Here is a 16,833-nt window from a genome sequence, read left to right as displayed (position 1 = left end):
TTTAACCTGCCAAACCTTTTCTATCTATGTATCTGTCCAACTGTCTTTTAAAAATTGTTATTGTACCTGACTCAACCAATTCCTCTGGCAGCTTATTCCACATGGATACCACCCTTTGTGTAAAAAAAAAAGTTGCCCCTCAAATTTCTGTTAAATCTTTCCCCTCTCACCTTAAGCCTATGCCCTTTAGTTCTTGATTTCCCAACCCTGAGAAAAAGACTGAGTGCATTCACCCTCATGATTTTATCCACCCCTTTAAGATCATCTCTCAGTTTCCTACGCTCTAAGGAATAAAGTCCTAGCCATCCAACCTCTCCCTATAACTCAATTCCCCAAGCCTTGGCAATGGTCTTGTAAATTTTTTCTGCACTTTTTCCAGCTTAATAACATCTTTCCTGTAGCAGGATGACCAAAACTGAACACAATACTCCGAATGCAGTCTCACCAGCATCTTATACCACCGCATCATGACCTCCCAACTTTTATACTCAATGCCCTGACTGACTGATGAAGGTCAGAGTGCCAAAAGCTGCCTTCACCACCCTGTCTACCTGTGACTCCACTTTTGGGGAACCATGTACTTGAACTCCAAAGTTAATCTGTTCTACAATACTACCTAGAGCCCTGCTGTTCACTGTGGAAGTCCTACCTTGATTTGACTTTCAAAAATGCAAGGCCTTGCACGTATCTGAATTAAACTCGATTTGCCATTCTTTGGCCCACTTACTCAGCTGATTAAGATCCCCCTGTAATTTTTGATAACCACCTTCACTGTTCACTATACCACCTATTTTGGTGTCATCTGCAAACTTACTAACCACGCCTTGTACACTTATCCAAATCGTTGATCTAGATGACAAACAATGGGCCCAGCACCAACTCCTGAGGCACACCACTCGTCACGGGTCTCCAGTCCGAGAAACAACCTTCCACCCTGTGTATCCTACCATCAAGGCAATTGTGTATCCAATTAGCCAGCTCTCCCTGGATTCCATGCAATCTAACCTTCCAGAACAGCCTACCGTGTGTGGAACCTTATGAAAGGCTTTACTGAACTCCATTAGAAGTAGTAGAAAAAGTTATTTTTACACACAGCCTATTTGATTAACAGACCATCCACTAACTCAAACATATGAAAAGTCAATCATGCTCCTTTTGGAATATTCCAGAAAAATTGGAACATAAAGATGTGGGAGTCACTGTTGGTCATTTCTGGGGCAACCAGATTTGTATAGTGCAGTACTGGACTAGGATCCATTGAATGAAATCCCACACTTGCTTTGTCTGTACCCTTTGGGCCCTCAACCCACAGAAGTGACCATGTCCCTCCCACCCACCTCCCACCCATGCTTTCCCCCCACCCACTGTTTTCACCCCTACAACACCCTGATCAGCCAAGGTTCTGATCTCCACCCCACCTTTGAGCTCAGATCCTCTGGGTATAAATCTAGCCTCCACTAGACCCTCTTGACCTTAGCACCAATGGCTGGCTGAACAATTCCTCCCCAAGACCTAATTGGGTGTCCAACCACTGGTCTACTTTGCTCTCCAGTCCTTGAGATCTTAGTCCCAGCAGCACCTATTTCTTAGCCAATGTGCTTCTGTGGAAGAGAAGTTGAAAGCTGTGTTCCTTAGTAGAGAATTCAGTGTAGATTTTCATAAGTCTTTTCGTTTGGGAATGGTTTTTTTAAAAAAAAGGATAAATGTTTAGAAAATGGAGAGGTGACTGTGCTGCTTTATTGTAAACAAGGCATCTACCAGTTGGGTCTGATAGCCAAAGAGCAAATTATCAACAATGTGTCACCCTGGGGTTGCTTTTAGCACAGTAAATGTGTTAAAGAAAGTTTGTAATACCAATGTATATGAATTAAAGTTTTCAATATTGAATGCCATAGTTTGGTTGTTTATTATAATATTCTTATGTAAATTTATCCTAAATGTTCAATGAATTAAAAAGATACATAGAATTTGCCATGTGGAAACTGGCTGTTTCACCCAGTCAGTTTAAGAGTTAGCACAGCATGCAAGTAAATGAGCCTGATTACATTTACCAACAGTGTTTGTAGATCCTTTTTCCCACTTTTCCTTCACCAGCTATTCTATTTTGGTCAAACTATTGTTCAGCATTTTAATATGGTTCTGATTTTTAAATTTAGTTATTAATATTTTCACCCATTAAGAGATTGTAGTTGAGGCAAAAATATTTTAGCAATCAGTGTTAGAATGAATGAAAGGAAAGCATAAGAGAATAGAAGTCTGGGGTGGAAAATACCCACTGGAATAGTTTTGCCACATCGAAGATATATGCAATTAACTGCATGTGATTGCTTACTATAACTTGTAGTTTTATGTATTTTGGGCTGGATTCAAACTAATCCTCTGCTCAACCAAAGCTTCTAAAAATTTAATTTGCAAATCAAGAGAAAATTGACTTCACTGTAAACATTTTACTTTAATTTTTTTTTGCAGATACAAACTAGTAGAACTGTCCACGAGAAGCTTATGCGGCTCTTACCAGCTGGAGAACAGCAATTGCTTCACAATGCCCAAGTATTTGAGCCCTTTGTTGGACTGAATCCAGTTCAATATAATCCTTACACTGAGGTTTGTTATATTTTACCTCTTAATTTGTATAAGCTCAATATTATTTTAATTACCCATACAATGTAGAATTATTCAATTTTCCAGCCACTTTGGAAGGCTGCTGTAGCCCAGTTTGAACGCTTAATCGCTCCATCAGAACAGAAAGTTGCAAGCAAACTGAAAGTCTGTATTGTGGAAGTTAAAGATAATCCCCAACAGGTAAAATAGTAATACATTTACTAATCAAATCAAATTATTGTGAATCAGAAAGTAGTTAAAACCACAATTTAAAAAAAATGATTTGTAACACAAAGGGACCAGTGGTCCTAATTGTATCTCTTCGACCTTTTTACTTTTATTTACCTATCCAATGTAATGTTGACAAGAGAGTCTGACTTAACCTCTTATCCCCACCTTCACATGTGTCCATGTAAGGACGTTTCTCTTATTCTCTGACCTTTCTTTCCTTATCAACTATGTTCTTCCATTCCAGTGAGTACCCAACCTCTTTCTTCCCCTATCTAGTTGGATGTTAAACATGGTTTTATAGTTACCACACCAAGGCTGCTTGATCAATTCTATTCTTCAAGAGGATTTCTCACTATAAGAGGTTTGGGACTTCCACTCATGCATCCAAACTTGTTGGCACTATTTCTGGGGAAATATTGCTGGTATGAGTGGAAACGTTGGCATTTATTTCATGCTTATCTTTCTAATCTGTCAGATCATTTCATCCTCTTTCCACAACTTAAAGGTTTGTAAGAATGTCTCATAAAGCAATACACCTTCTTAAAAAAACCTTTTGGACTCTCAGCACCTTCCTTGCCAGTATCAAATCTCTCAAGCATGAACTTCTAATTAACCTGCTATTCTGCCGCCTTTCTTCTTTCTTTCATTCACACATAACAAGCTTTCTGGAGCGAGCATTTCTATCAGTGGACTGATGTATCATGTAGCTTTTTAGAATTTGTACTTTTCTTTCAAGCTTCTGCAGGCATTTCAAAAATACCAAGAACTAGTCAAAAGGCCAAGCATCAGCAAGGAGCTACTTTCAGAGCGTGAAATGTTGTTGGCAAAACTTGTGGAGTACATCAAAGGTGAGGGAAGCACAAGCATTTCTGAAATATAATCACATCAAGTAGTAATTGAATAGAAAATTGTTGCCTTCATTGATGATACTGTTTGAATTAGGCATCCACACTGATTTTGAGAGTCGGCGATATGGTGTTCCTGGCGAACCTTCTGGCCCCCTTTCAGGCAAGAATCTCCCTGAGGTTGTCAATAATATTGTTTGGGTTAGACAGCTAGAACTAAAGGTAAGCATTTATGTAACGAATGTTTTCTTTTTGCTTTACAAAATTTTAGATTGGATTACTGAATTTGTGAAAAATGAAAGAAGAAACAGCCATTTACTTTTAATATTTAGAATCATGCACCATGGCAATATACCTCCTATGGAACGATTCCAAAAAATATAACCAGGAAAGTTATCTCTGCTGTCCTGGCTATTCTTTTTCCCTCAATCAACATTTTTAAACAGATTATCTGGTCATTATTACACTGCTGTTCATGGAAACATTTCTTGTGCAAATCGGCAACTATGTCTTCAAAAATATTTCATTAAACACTTTGTGATATTTTGAAAGAGATGTGAAAAGCACAATATTAAAAGCAAGTCTTTCCTTCTTCAGACAATGCTTTTGATTATCTTTTTTGTGTTTGCTGCCATTGTCGAACAGAGACATGTTGTGGATTATTTTGTATCTTTACTATGATGTAGTAAATCAGAGTAGAGAAGTGCCAAGTTTCAATTACTCTAAACTGTAAATGATTCAACTATTTCTTGTTTATTTAATGAAGAATGGAAGCCAAGTGATGGTTGCTTATATTGGAATTAAATTGGGAATATATTGACTCGAGGAATTAATTGCAAAATGCTTCCAATTTAATGTTTATTTTAAGCAGTTTCTTCTACCTTACTTTGTGGACTGGTATTTTAGATTGAATTATGACCTCAAAACAATGAGAGGGAAATAGGCAATACAAATTTTGATGCAGGTACAGAGAGCTAGAATTTGGTTTAGACATGTGATTCCATTGTAATAGAATTCCTGAGAACTGCTTTTACATAGCACTTAATATCTTCTTTGTTACGACATTTCAAAGAGCCAGATAAAGATTTCTGTTTGCAAAAAAAAAACTGCTGGAAGAAATCAGTGAATTAAGCAGCATCTGTGGAGGCAAAGGGATGGCCATTGTTTTGGGTTGAGATCTTGCATCAGGACTGAGAGTGTTGAGGGAAGATAGCCAACATATACATGGAAGTGAGAGGGAGGGGTGAGACAAGAGGCTGGTAGGAACCTGATGAGGGAGGGATTGATTTTCCAGTTTCAGGTAACCCACTCATATGTTCCTATCCCATTCCAACCAGGCCACACTAGTTCTCTTCCACTTTGTTCACCTTTTCCATCTCTTCTCCCCCCACCACCCCCCCCCCCCCCCCCAACTGTGTTACTAAGACTTGCTACCTCCCCAACTTGGTTCCATCTGCTCATTACCCACATATCTATCCACCTGGGTTTCTTCTCCCCTGGTTCACTTTTCTATCCTCTTACCCTCTCCCCCCTTTCTCTCATTCCATCTGCCCATCATCCCTCCCTCATCCGGTTCCACTTATCACCTACCAGCCTCAACACTCAATTCTCTTCCCTCCTCCACCTGCATCCATCTGTCCATTATTACCCCCCTACCTCCATTTGGTTTTGCCCATAACCTACCAGCCTCTGTCCCATCCTTCCCTCTCACCGCTTCATACGGGCTATCATCCCTCAACACTCTTAGTCCTGATGCACGGTCTTGATCCGAAACGTTGACCATCCCTTTGCCTTCACAGATGCTCCTTGACCAGCTGAATTCTTTCAGCAGTTTATTTTTTTGCTCCAGATTCTAGTATCTTCATTCTCTTCATCTTCTTTTGTATCCAAAGCTTTCTGTTTGTTCTTCCATATTGGAGTGGTATCTGGTGGAAGAGATGTAAAGGGAAAATGATGAAATTTAAGTAGGGAAAAAGGTAGGGCAAGCTATGTTGCAAACATTAATGGTGTGCTTTTATTTTAGGCTGCAGATACTGTAAAGGTTGCTGAGACTTTGTTGCATGACTTGTCAGGATTTCAGTCATTTTGGCGAACTTGTAATGAGCTTTTGGACCAGTTGAGGACCTATGAACAAGAACAGTTTGGTGACTGGTCAAGGGAAATACAATCATCTGTATCAGATCCCACATCTGGTATCAGGTATTATTGTGTTGTATACAAAGAAAATAAGAATGTACGGAACAGAATAATAAAACAAAATGTCTTTTTTTTTCCCCTTGCTGGCAATGAAACCATTCCACAGTCAAAGTTAGTTTTTGCAGTTGTCATGCTTCCAGTTTTTATTGTGTAAATAAGGCAGAGGGTTGTTCCTCTGATAAGAAATGCAAAATGATCACATGGAGGGTAAAGGGAAACACTAACATACAGGTTATGTTGTGTGGTTTGCATCTATTTAGTTATTTCCACGTTTTTCTGAGCAAGATCAGCAGTTCCAGGGGATGTGGAATATGTTAATGTTAAATTGCTACTGAGTTCAAGCTTTTCATGGTGTAAAGGCAGCAGAAATTGGAAGAATAATAAAACTGAGTTCCATTTTTCATTGGGGAGAGGAGATTAATTTCAAAGATTATAAATTCACCATTATTAATCATTGCTCGCATGTTTTAGAATCATGGAGTCTTAGTGTCAAAAGCACAGAAACAGATATATAAACAGAAAGTGCTGGAAAATCTTAGCAGGTCAAGCAAAATCTATGAAAAGAGAAACAGTTAATATTGCAGGTCCGGGACCCTTTAGAACTGAAATATGATGGCAAAACACACTCAGGCAATGTCTTCCAGATTCCAACCACCCTATAGTTGAAAGAATTCTTCCTCAGGTCCCATCTTAATCTCTTAACCCTTCCCTAAACCTATGCCCTCTAATTTTAGACACCTCTGTTTTGGGGAAAAGATTCCCATTATCTATGCTCCTCATAATTTTCTATATTGTCATCATGTGCCCCCTTCAGCTTCCTCTGCTCCAAGAGAATTTATATAAAATGTAGTTATAAGACTACAAGGTTCCTTTTCTGTATTAGTCATGTATGGCTTTGAAAATGCCAGTTTTCAACTCTTATAATTTGAACAAATAGTAAGTTTTCTCCACCTTATGAAATATTGCATTAAAGCTCTTTTATTACTATGTAAAGACATACATACATTTGTGTAAATGTACAACATGTAACCATTGACATTTTTGTCTAATTTGTGATAGTTTACAGGCTAATGGTCGAGTTATAGAATTGGATCACTTTGATGGAAAGTTGAAAATACATTACTCAGATCGCCTCGTTTCTTTGTTGAGGGAAGTGCGCCAGCTTTCTGCTTTGGGGTTTGTCATTCCTGCAAAAATTCAACAAACAGCAAATACTGCTCAGAAGTTTTACAGACAAGCAGTTATTCTCAAACAAGTTAGTACTGCATTTCTTTGTTCGATTCCATTCTTGCATTCACCATCATATTTCTTTCTTTTTCCTTTTTGTTTTAACTGCTTTCTCAATAATTAAATGCTAAAGGGTGAGAATCCAAGCTTTAGTATTAAAATATGCTTTTATTTTCTTTTTCAGGTTGCTCACTTTTACAATACTATTGATCAGCAGATGATTCCTAGTCAGAGACCTATGATGCTGAATTCTGCTTTATCCTTTGAACACATAATAAAGGTGAGTACAGAAAATTTAATTCATTAGTTACATTGTCGTAGAAATGTATCTATACCATTAATGACTAACACTGCTGAAAGGTCACTGTATAACATACAAAAGAAAAAGTACTGAGTCTTGTTGAGGAGACGTGGGGGAGAAGAGAGAGGGATGGTGGGGCGGTGCTGTGGAAGGTTGAGGTGTGCTGGGATGTACACTGTGCTTTGGGAGGTGGGTGCCTGGAGGTGAGTACCATTGTGTGGTGATGGGTGATACTCAGAGATTGGAATTTAGAGTGGGGGAGGGTGTGCACAGAAGTAGGTTGTAGAGTGGGGATGGTGGTGAGACTCCATTTTGGGTGAGGAGATTTGGTTATGTTGGGAGATCATTGAGTGGTGGGGTTTGGTACAGTTGTGAGGGAGTTTAGTCAGCCCGAGAAGTGCAGGTAAATAAATAAAAAATCAAAAGGGAGCTACCAGGGCTGCATTCTCATAACTATGTTGTGACTAGTTTCAGGATGCCCTCATTAAATAGCACAAATGAGAACAAGGTTGTTCCAGGAGTGACTTGTGCTTCTTGGAACATTGGGTTGGATCAACTGGGCCTGGTCCATGCCTTGCGTTCATCTACCATGGGGCTTGCAAGTTCACATTTACCTTTCGTGGCTGCCTAGCTTTCAGCATTCTGCTGGCCTCGTTGCGCCAACATCTTGCTGACTAATTTTTCCATGAGTTGCAGTTGATGAGTGGAGTTTGGGCCACAGATAGCAGAAAATGAATCCCAGCCAACAGACTTCCCCGATGGCCATCTGGCGCCTTGTTCTGTCAGACACCTTTTTGCACTTCCCAGTTCTCTCTGATGATATTTAGAAACAGTTGAAAAATATTTAACTAATTTAAAAAAAAAACAAAGGTAAATTAATTCAGAAGTAAATTAATTAGTAAAATCATAGCAATTAAAATAAATTGATAAAAACACAATTTTTATCATTCTATGGACAGGTAATTGGATAGGAAAGGCATAAAATGATACAGGCCTAATGCGGGCAAATGGGATTAACAAGGATAGGGATTGTGGTCGGCATGGACCGGGTATGCTGAAAGGGCCTTATCAGTGTATGATTCCGTGACTCTATGAAACACCTTTTTTCTGAAGGTTGGTGACCTCATTGAAATGAATGGGGCTGCACTATGTATGACCAGTGTAAAGACGAGAGGCCAGATATGAAGTACGTAACAGAACACCCCTAAACACAATAGGAAGTATGGGAGTGGAACAAGACATGTAACACTGAAAAGCACAGTGCTATATGTTGGTATTTTTCAGCTTGTATGTTTTCAAAATGTGATGTGTTGGTTTGTGAATAATTTATTGTGTGATATTACAAAAAACGTTTTGTAGGCAGCTTGACATTTAAAGCTACAAGACAAAAGCTGTTGCTTTGTATATACCTGCTTTTGATATTCACCAATGTTGCAAGGACATTCTGTTGTTTTTTTGGCAGTAGTGATCAGAGAAAAAGTAGAATTTCAACAATGGATTGTGGAAAGCTTTGTGATTTTTTTAAATGACTTGGATAAGGATGTGGAAGGGTGGGTTAGTAAGTTTGCCGATAACACGAAGGTTGGTGGTGATGTCGACAGTGTAGAAGGTTGCTGTAGGTTATAACAGGACATTGATAGGATGCAGAGCTAGGCTGAGAAGTGGCAGATGGAGTTCAAACTGGAAAAGTGTGAAGTGATACACTTTGGAAAATCGAATTTGAAGGCAGAATACAAGGTTAATGGCAGGACTCTTAGCAGTGTGGAGGAACAGAAGGATCTTGAGGTCCACGTCCATAGATCCCTCCAGGTTGCGTGCAGGTCGATAGGGTTGTTAAAAAGGCGTATGGTGCGTTGGCCTTCATTAGTCGCGGTATTGAGTTCAAGAGCTGTGAGGTAATGTTGTAGCTCTATAGAACTCAGGTTAGACCACGCTTGGAGTATTGTGTTCAATTCTGGTTGCCTCATCATAGGAAGGAGGTGGAAGCTTTAGAGAGGGCACAGAGGAGATTTACCAGGATGCTGTCTGGATTGGAGAGCATGTCTTATGAGGAAAGGTTGAGTGAGCTTGGGCCTTTCTCTTTGGAGGGAAGGAGGATGAGAGGTGACGATAGAGGTGTACAAGATGATAAGAGGCATAGATCAAGTGGACAGTCAGAGACCTTTTCCCAGGTCGAAAATGGCTAACATGAGGGGGCATAATTTTAAGGTGATTGGAGGAAGGTATAAGGGGGATGTCAGAGGTAAGTTTTTTTTACAGAGTGGTGGGTGCATGGAATGCACTGCCGGCAGAGGTTGTGAGGGCAGATACTTTAGGGACATTTAAGAGACTCTTAGCTAGCCACATGAATGATTGAGAAATGGAGGGCTATGTTGGAGGGAAGGGTTAGCTAGATATTAGAGCAGGATAAAATATTGGCACAACATCGTGGGTTGAAGGGCCTGTACTGTGCTGTAATGTTCTATGTTCAACAATAGCGTAAACCATCTTTATAGTGGTGGTAACATAGAGAAATATTCCAGCCTGCTTTAAGGTGGCAATCCAAACAAATTTGGTTGCTTTGGCATTAAGGGGATATAAGGGATATCCCCTTAGTAGAACTGTCTATGAGCAAAGGACATAGGTTTAAGGTAAGGGGTAGGAGATGTAGCAGGGAAGAATTCAATCACCCAGGGGGTGATTGAAATTTGTAAAGCACTTGTGAGTGAGTGATGGAGGCTGGTACTGACAACGTTTAAGTATTTAGGTGAACACTTGAGGTGCCATGGCTGTAGGCTGAGTAATGGAAAATGGGATTAGTACAGAAAGATACTTAATGGCTGGCATGGTGCACCAGAGGGCTTGTTTCCGTGTTGTATGCATTAAGATGTGACTCTATGATTAAGTGACTGAAAGCTTGGTGAAAGAGAGAGTTTTTGTGTAGAGAGATGTGAAAGGCAGAGGTACTTACCTCGAAGTTTTAGGGCTTGTTTCCGTGTTGTATGCATTAAGATGTGACTCTATGATTAAGTGACTGAAAGCTTGGTGAAAGAGAGAGTTTTTGTGTAGAGAGATGTGAAAGGCAGAGGTACTTACCTCGAAGTTTTGTTTTTGATGCTCATTGTATATCTGTAGAGCTCAATGTATGTCAATCTGCCACAGTCAATCCATGCATGTATGACTTTGTGCTATACTTGCAGTTGGCATACAGTATTGGCTAATGTCTGATCTTGGCTTGGTAGCTATCATTGTTTTCTAAGTCTTGTTTGGTAATCCTAGCCACTCTCTGCTTGCATAATAATTAGTCAGGGTTTTAGTGATAATGTACAATTATTTTTATCATCTTTAATTAGAACCCGAAAGCAGGAACCAAGGAATCTGGCGGAAAAGTACAGATCACTTGGGATAATCCCAGGGAGCTGGAGGCCTATATTCAGAAACTTCACACTGCAACAGAGCGTCTTACAACAGAGAATAGAAAGTTGAGAAAGTGTCATACTGATTTTTGTGATAAGGTAGGAACATTAAGTAAAGAATAGCTGAGGTTTTTTTAACTCCATCAAACCCACTCTTTCCATATCCTCTGAATCTTCTGTGAAAAGGTTAAGTAAATGTTATTGAAAAATAAATTTGTCATTTGGCTACTCCGCTAGACTGTATCTTGAAAACTTTTGGCAAATAATTACTTAATCACAATCAATTTTATCTCTTCTTGCCTGCTTTAGTTCTTGGTCTCATGTCCTGTGTACATGTTTTCTTTTCCATTATAATTCTCCTCTACTTTGTTTGCTGAGCTGTTGTGGAATATTAAACACAACTTTCTGTGAGGATAAAGCCGCTAATAATTTTGAATATTGCTCACTGTAATACTATGCCAAATTATTTATGTGCAGGGAAAAAGAAAAGAAAATGGCGTCAAAGATACTGGACTATGCAACAGTTGAAGGAACAACCACATCCTCATAGTTTTTTCTTCTCAGTGAAAATAATACGGCAATCAATCTGTTTTAATATTGGTTTTACAGCAGTTTTGCTAATTTAGTTTTATTCTTCTGTTTCTTTTTCTGTGCAAATAATACACATTTGACCAGGTGACCACAGGAAATAAAGTTCTGGAAATAATGTAATTGGGAAATGATATAACAAATTATTTACTTGCATTTTAAATATATGACAGAAATGCCAAAAATTGAGAATATCTTTATGCAAACCTGGGATCAGCCCTTACCACATGTTAAAGATTTCTTTAAGTATAGCTGGCCACATGCACTGAGAGAGCTCCTCTATTGTGCCTCACTGATATGCTGGGAACTGGCTTCCAAAGAAAGTTTGTGCCAGGACTACACTGGAAAACATTCAGTGGTCTAAAGGCAGACAAGCTGTAAGCTGTGAGCCTTGGCCACTTACCATTCAGTACTTAATGGTATACAGTTTTTAGCAGTTAACTTGTATAATTAATCTACTCATCCTTTGAATTTAATTGCCAGAATTGGAGTCCACAAATGCTTATTTTACATGTAGAATGGATTCTGGAAGGATTATGGCAAGATTCGTATTTAATGTTCCTATTACTTCTAAAATAAATGGAATTGTATTTTCTATTTAAGACACAAAATACTGGAAATATTCAGTGGGTCTGAAGAGAGAGAGAAATAGAATTAATGCTTTAGGTTGAAGTCCTTTTGCCTGTTATTTATATTTTCTATTTCGCTGCATTTTAAGGTTTTAGTTCATCGCACTTATCTGCCGTTTTTAGAAATTGCAATAAAAAGGTTTACAAGTCAAATAACTAAAATATAAGTTGTTAACGATGTTGTTCGTTTGTCTACTGGTAATCTTGCAGGTTGTAGCTCTTATGAACATTGACCTACTTCGCCAGCAACAACGATGGAAAGATGGACTGCAGGAACTCAGATTTGTTTTCTCCACCCTTGAATCACAGGTGCTTTGAGCAGGGCATTTATGGCATTGTTATCGGACAGGTCATTCTTAAAAATAATAATATGATTGCATTACATTTTCATCATTTTTAGTTGGACTGCACACAATGTTTTTTTTTTCTGGTCTTAATTTTGTGACCAGATTTTGTTTTATGTATCAAAATAGTGGCTATCATTCTTGTAAATGTATTCATTTGAAAACATTTAGTCAACATTCATTTGCTACTATAGTATTGTTATGTCATTCAATCCAAGATTTTGATCTGATATCCTCTCCAATACACTACCCATTTCGACATCCATCACTTTTCTTGCCTCCACTCACACTTGATTCCATTTGATGCAAACTTTCATCCATACCTCTTGTTATATGCAGACTGCCATCTGCCATTTACAAGTTAGAATATTGTACTAGGCTGTGCCATTCTCTTTCTGACTTTTTTTTTCTCTATCTTTCCCTCGAATCTTTCTTTGTCTTGTTCATGCACAATCTCACTTTTTGTCCCTGCTGTGATTTTGATTCTGCCTTTCTCTGCTCTGTCTTTCCCTCTTGCTCCCTGCATTAATTTTTATACTATATCATTGATTGTATTAATTGGAGAAGTTAGGGCAATGATTCCATGGTGGGGGGAAAATCTTAAATATCTGAGGTGGGGTAGAGGGGAATGATTTTGAACTCAATATAGTTTGAAGAAAAAAAGCTTAAAAATTCTTTGGTGCTAGGTTTGCTCTTTAGGCCCAATAAATACAAGAAAATATTTTTATTTCTGGTGGTTGTGACATTTAGTAGGGCAACAATTCTTGGGGGAGCTCAAAGCTTACTCGTAAAGAGGACTTAATAACTATTGATTAAAAGTATTTGAAGCAGGTGTTAAGATTTTACTCGCAAGAGTGAGTGAATGAGTTACTAAATAACATGAGCTGTCCCAAAATCGTTTCACAGGAAGTAAGAGTGAGAAAGTGAAAAGATTTCCAGGAATTTTAGTGTTTTTTAAGGTAACATTATATAATGCTATAAACTTGATTTTAAAAATGCAGCAGCATCACATGAAATATTAATTTTTTAACATTGTTTTTATCAACACTTACTTTAGTTTATATAATAATAATCTAGTTATATTATGTTTCTAATGGTGTAAAGGTATAATTGGAGAGAGAAAAAAATAAGCTGGAGAAAATAGCAGCTAAGTGGAGTTAGGTGTTAAGGGCAAGATAGAATTTTTGAAAAGCCTTTTGGAAGCAATTGGGGTAGAGGGATTTAGGTAACAACTTTCAGTAGAAGCGTGGTTGTTTTTGTTTAAAAGAAGAGCATTGTCTTGGTATCTCCCTTTTTCATTACCCAGGTACTTCAAAATTTTCAGTCATTCAAACCATTAGCAAAGTACTTTATTAAAGGCTGAAGGCCAGCATTCTTATTGTAGTAAAACAGAAAATGCTAGAAATACTTAGCAGGTCAAAAGCAAGAAACAGTTAACTTTAGGCCTATGACCTTTCATCAGACCTTTCTTTGACCTGAAGCATGAACTCTGTTGAAACAGGCAAAGTAGGAGCTCTCCTTATCGAGCTCTGTGCCTGAACCCGTTCTTTCACATTGAAAAGATTTGCTCTACCAAGGTTTGGCAAAACATCTGTTATCTTCATTGAGTACTACCTTTTTTTCAGACCTTCATTTGGTGTCTTGGGACGAGGTGAATTCTAAGCTTACTGCTTTATTTCTCAACCTGCACCAACAGATATGCACCATGTTTGCTGTGGCTACTATTTCTGCCCAAGTCTGTCTCTCTCAGTTGTAAGTTTCTTCTTGAGAGCCATTAGTACACACCATGGTAGATATACTACAGGCTACTTTCATCTTGGACTAGATGATATTTACTTTCTAGTTTCCCTGTTCTGTAATGCATCTGTGAGATGTACATCTGAAGTGATCGCTTGCATTGAAGCATTCATGATGCTGCCGTCACATCCAGGACAAAACAGCTTGCTTGGTTGGCACGCCATCACTCCACAACCAGTGCAAGGTAGCTTTTGTATATATCATCCATAAAATACACTGCAGTTACTCACTTTGGCTACTGTGACAGCACCTCCCAACCCTTGACCACTACCCTGCTACCAGCAAGGAGGAAAAGGGCAGCAGGTTGTTGGGATGACCAATACAGACACACACCACACACAATACCTTCACTGCAAAAACTTGAGCAGTTCAGGAAGGCAGCTCATCACCACCTTCCCAAGGACAATTGGGGATGGGCAATAAAAATGGGGGGAAAAGAAACTGCAGATGCTGAAATTCTGAAATAAAATTAGAAATTATTAGAAATGCTCAGCAGGTCAGGCAGCATCTTTGGAAGGTGAAACAGAACAAAAATTTCAGACCAAAGACCCTTCATCAGAAGTTAGTGCTAAATTGCAGAGAAGATGGTGGAGGGAATATTTATGATGGGATGAAGCCAAGTGAACTTTAAAACGAATTTGCTGGCCATTGTTTTCTTGGTTGGCAGTAAAATCAGGAAGAATCAGTTCATACAAGAATTTCTGGATCTATCCCAAAGATATGCAGGTTGATATGTTAATTGGCCATAGTAAATTACACAAAGTATGTTGCTGATGGTAGAACCTGGGGGGAGTTGATGGAAATCTGGGGATTAGTATAAATGGGTACTTGATGATCAGCACTGTCTTGGTGGGCTGAAGGGCCTGCTTCTGTGCTGTATGACTCTATGATTCTATGATTGCTTCCCTTAACTTAAGTTTCCATTACTGAAATAAATGGATTCTTGCATAAGGGTACCAAAGGATATACAGCAAAGACAGGTATGTAGAGATGTGGTACAGATAAGGAATGATTTCATTTAATTGTAGATTGACTTTGAGGCTTAATAACGTATTCCTGTGTAAGTCAACTTATTTTCTGTTATACATTTGAATATGATTTTAAAAGGGCTTTCGCTCCATTGATATGAAAGCATGGCGCCAACATTGGAACCACCAACTATATAAAGCATTGGAACATCAATACCAAATGGGCTTGGAGGCCTTGAATGAAAACCTTCCTGAAATCATTGTTGATCTGACTTTCAAGTAAGGGTTTGGTCATATATTATTTAAATGCATTGTTTTTTTAAAGTTTATTTCAGTTTATTGAATATCTTTGCAATTAATAACTGATATAAAATTTCTGAATATTATCAAAACAAATTTGAACAACTTTTCTGGCACTATCACCAAAAATATTGATGATATCCTTGGAAGGTTTTGCATTCCTCAAGACTTGACCATTCAGTGCTAGAGTCTGTTTCTTCACTGATACCTTGATGATAATGTAATATCACACACTAGCTTCCAGTACAGGGACAACTTGGGTTACAGATGACTTGACTTATGGAAATCCTACTTTATTCAGATTCTCCCATACACTTTAAAGCATTTTCCAGAACAATGATAATAAAACTTCTTGTGGTGTTCATTGATGACTGGATACAGTATATATTCCATCAGTTTGTTTTTGATTATTTGTGTTTTGATTAATGTTATTCATAATTTAAACACGTTGATTGAATTTTCTTGAGTATTTTATTTATTTCATTTAAAACTATTTAGAAAAGCATTTGAATATTAAGGACATTCAAAAATGTTAAAAAAAATTCAAACAACTTTGGCAGCTGACCAAGCTGGGTGAAGATGTACAAGAGACCAGAAGTGGGTGATTCAGAGACTTGCAGGGTTGGTGACTTATATGAAGATGGGAGGGATGAGGCTATGGAGGGAATAAAAGGATTTGGTGTTTAGGACAGTTTTCTGCAACAATATGTCCTGAAACCAACATGGGGTCAGGCTATATTAGTTTTAACAATGTGTAATGAGCCATCTTCAATTTACAAATTAATGGTATGTGAACATTTATTCATTACTGTTCAGTAGTATATCATTTATAGGTGATGCCTCATAGACCACACTCCAGTATACAAGAGTTTTGATCCTACTACCAGTCGTATTTGGATAACCATATGATAACCCAGTTAAATCAAGACCTGCCATTTATTCTCGATAGTATAAATTACAAATAATGAAAGTTGTCATATTTGGTTTTCTGATTTTGAACTCTACTCACCCTGGTTACCAGCCCTGTGAGCTTAGGCTATGAATTGCACAGGTGATCAACTCCATCTGTGGTTTCCTTGCAAGTTGTAACTCCATACCTCAACCAAGCAAGCTTTAAACTCTCAAAACTTTCCTCATTTCCCATCGACTCGCATGCTGCATATCTGTGCATAGCAAGATACCAAGCTTTGTTTTAGTATATCCACATATTGTTGTGAGCTGTACTTTCCCAAGTTTTAAGCTTTTTGGTTACCCCATGTGATGGTGTTCAAAACTTAAACGGTCTTCAGTCAGTCTTTGTTAATGGCCGATGACTCCTTTTGGTGCCTGAGGTGCCAGATTTCATGTTCTTGTGATATGTTAAGTCGCAGTATGAAGTTTCTTTATCCGTTGTTCTGCCAAGAACCCCTAT

General features: G+C 38.3%; 1 protein-coding gene across 3 annotated transcripts in view; it reads left to right on the top strand.

The window, feature by feature from the left end:
• LOC127576305 (cytoplasmic dynein 2 heavy chain 1) overlaps positions 1–16,833 on the top strand; it is a 380,433-nt gene that overhangs the window by 38,546 nt on the left and 325,054 nt on the right. For 2 of the 3 annotated variants that reach the window (XM_052026810.1, XM_052026809.1), the window contains exons 8-17: positions 2,470–2,604; positions 2,689–2,802; positions 3,569–3,680; positions 3,775–3,899; positions 5,701–5,876; positions 6,933–7,128; positions 7,285–7,380; positions 10,734–10,895; positions 12,224–12,322; positions 15,262–15,401. In XM_052026810.1, coding sequence (XP_051882770.1) covers positions 2,470–2,604; positions 2,689–2,802; positions 3,569–3,680; positions 3,775–3,899; positions 5,701–5,876; positions 6,933–7,128; positions 7,285–7,380; positions 10,734–10,895; positions 12,224–12,322; positions 15,262–15,401 — 1,355 coding nt within the window. Of the gene's footprint in view, positions 1–2,469; positions 2,605–2,688; positions 2,803–3,568; positions 3,681–3,774; positions 3,900–5,700; positions 5,877–6,932; positions 7,129–7,284; positions 7,381–10,733; positions 10,896–12,223; positions 12,323–15,046; positions 15,135–15,261; positions 15,402–16,833 lie in introns of those variants that run through there. The other variant, XM_052026811.1, reaches the window with a different exon arrangement.

The sequence above is a fragment of the Pristis pectinata genome, chromosome 11 (assembly GCF_009764475.1).
Source record: "Pristis pectinata isolate sPriPec2 chromosome 11, sPriPec2.1.pri, whole genome shotgun sequence".
Lineage (NCBI taxonomy): Eukaryota > Metazoa > Chordata > Chondrichthyes > Rhinopristiformes > Pristidae > Pristis > Pristis pectinata.
Note: the sequence above shows the minus strand (reverse complement) of the source record. Positions and strands in the feature narration are given on the sequence as shown.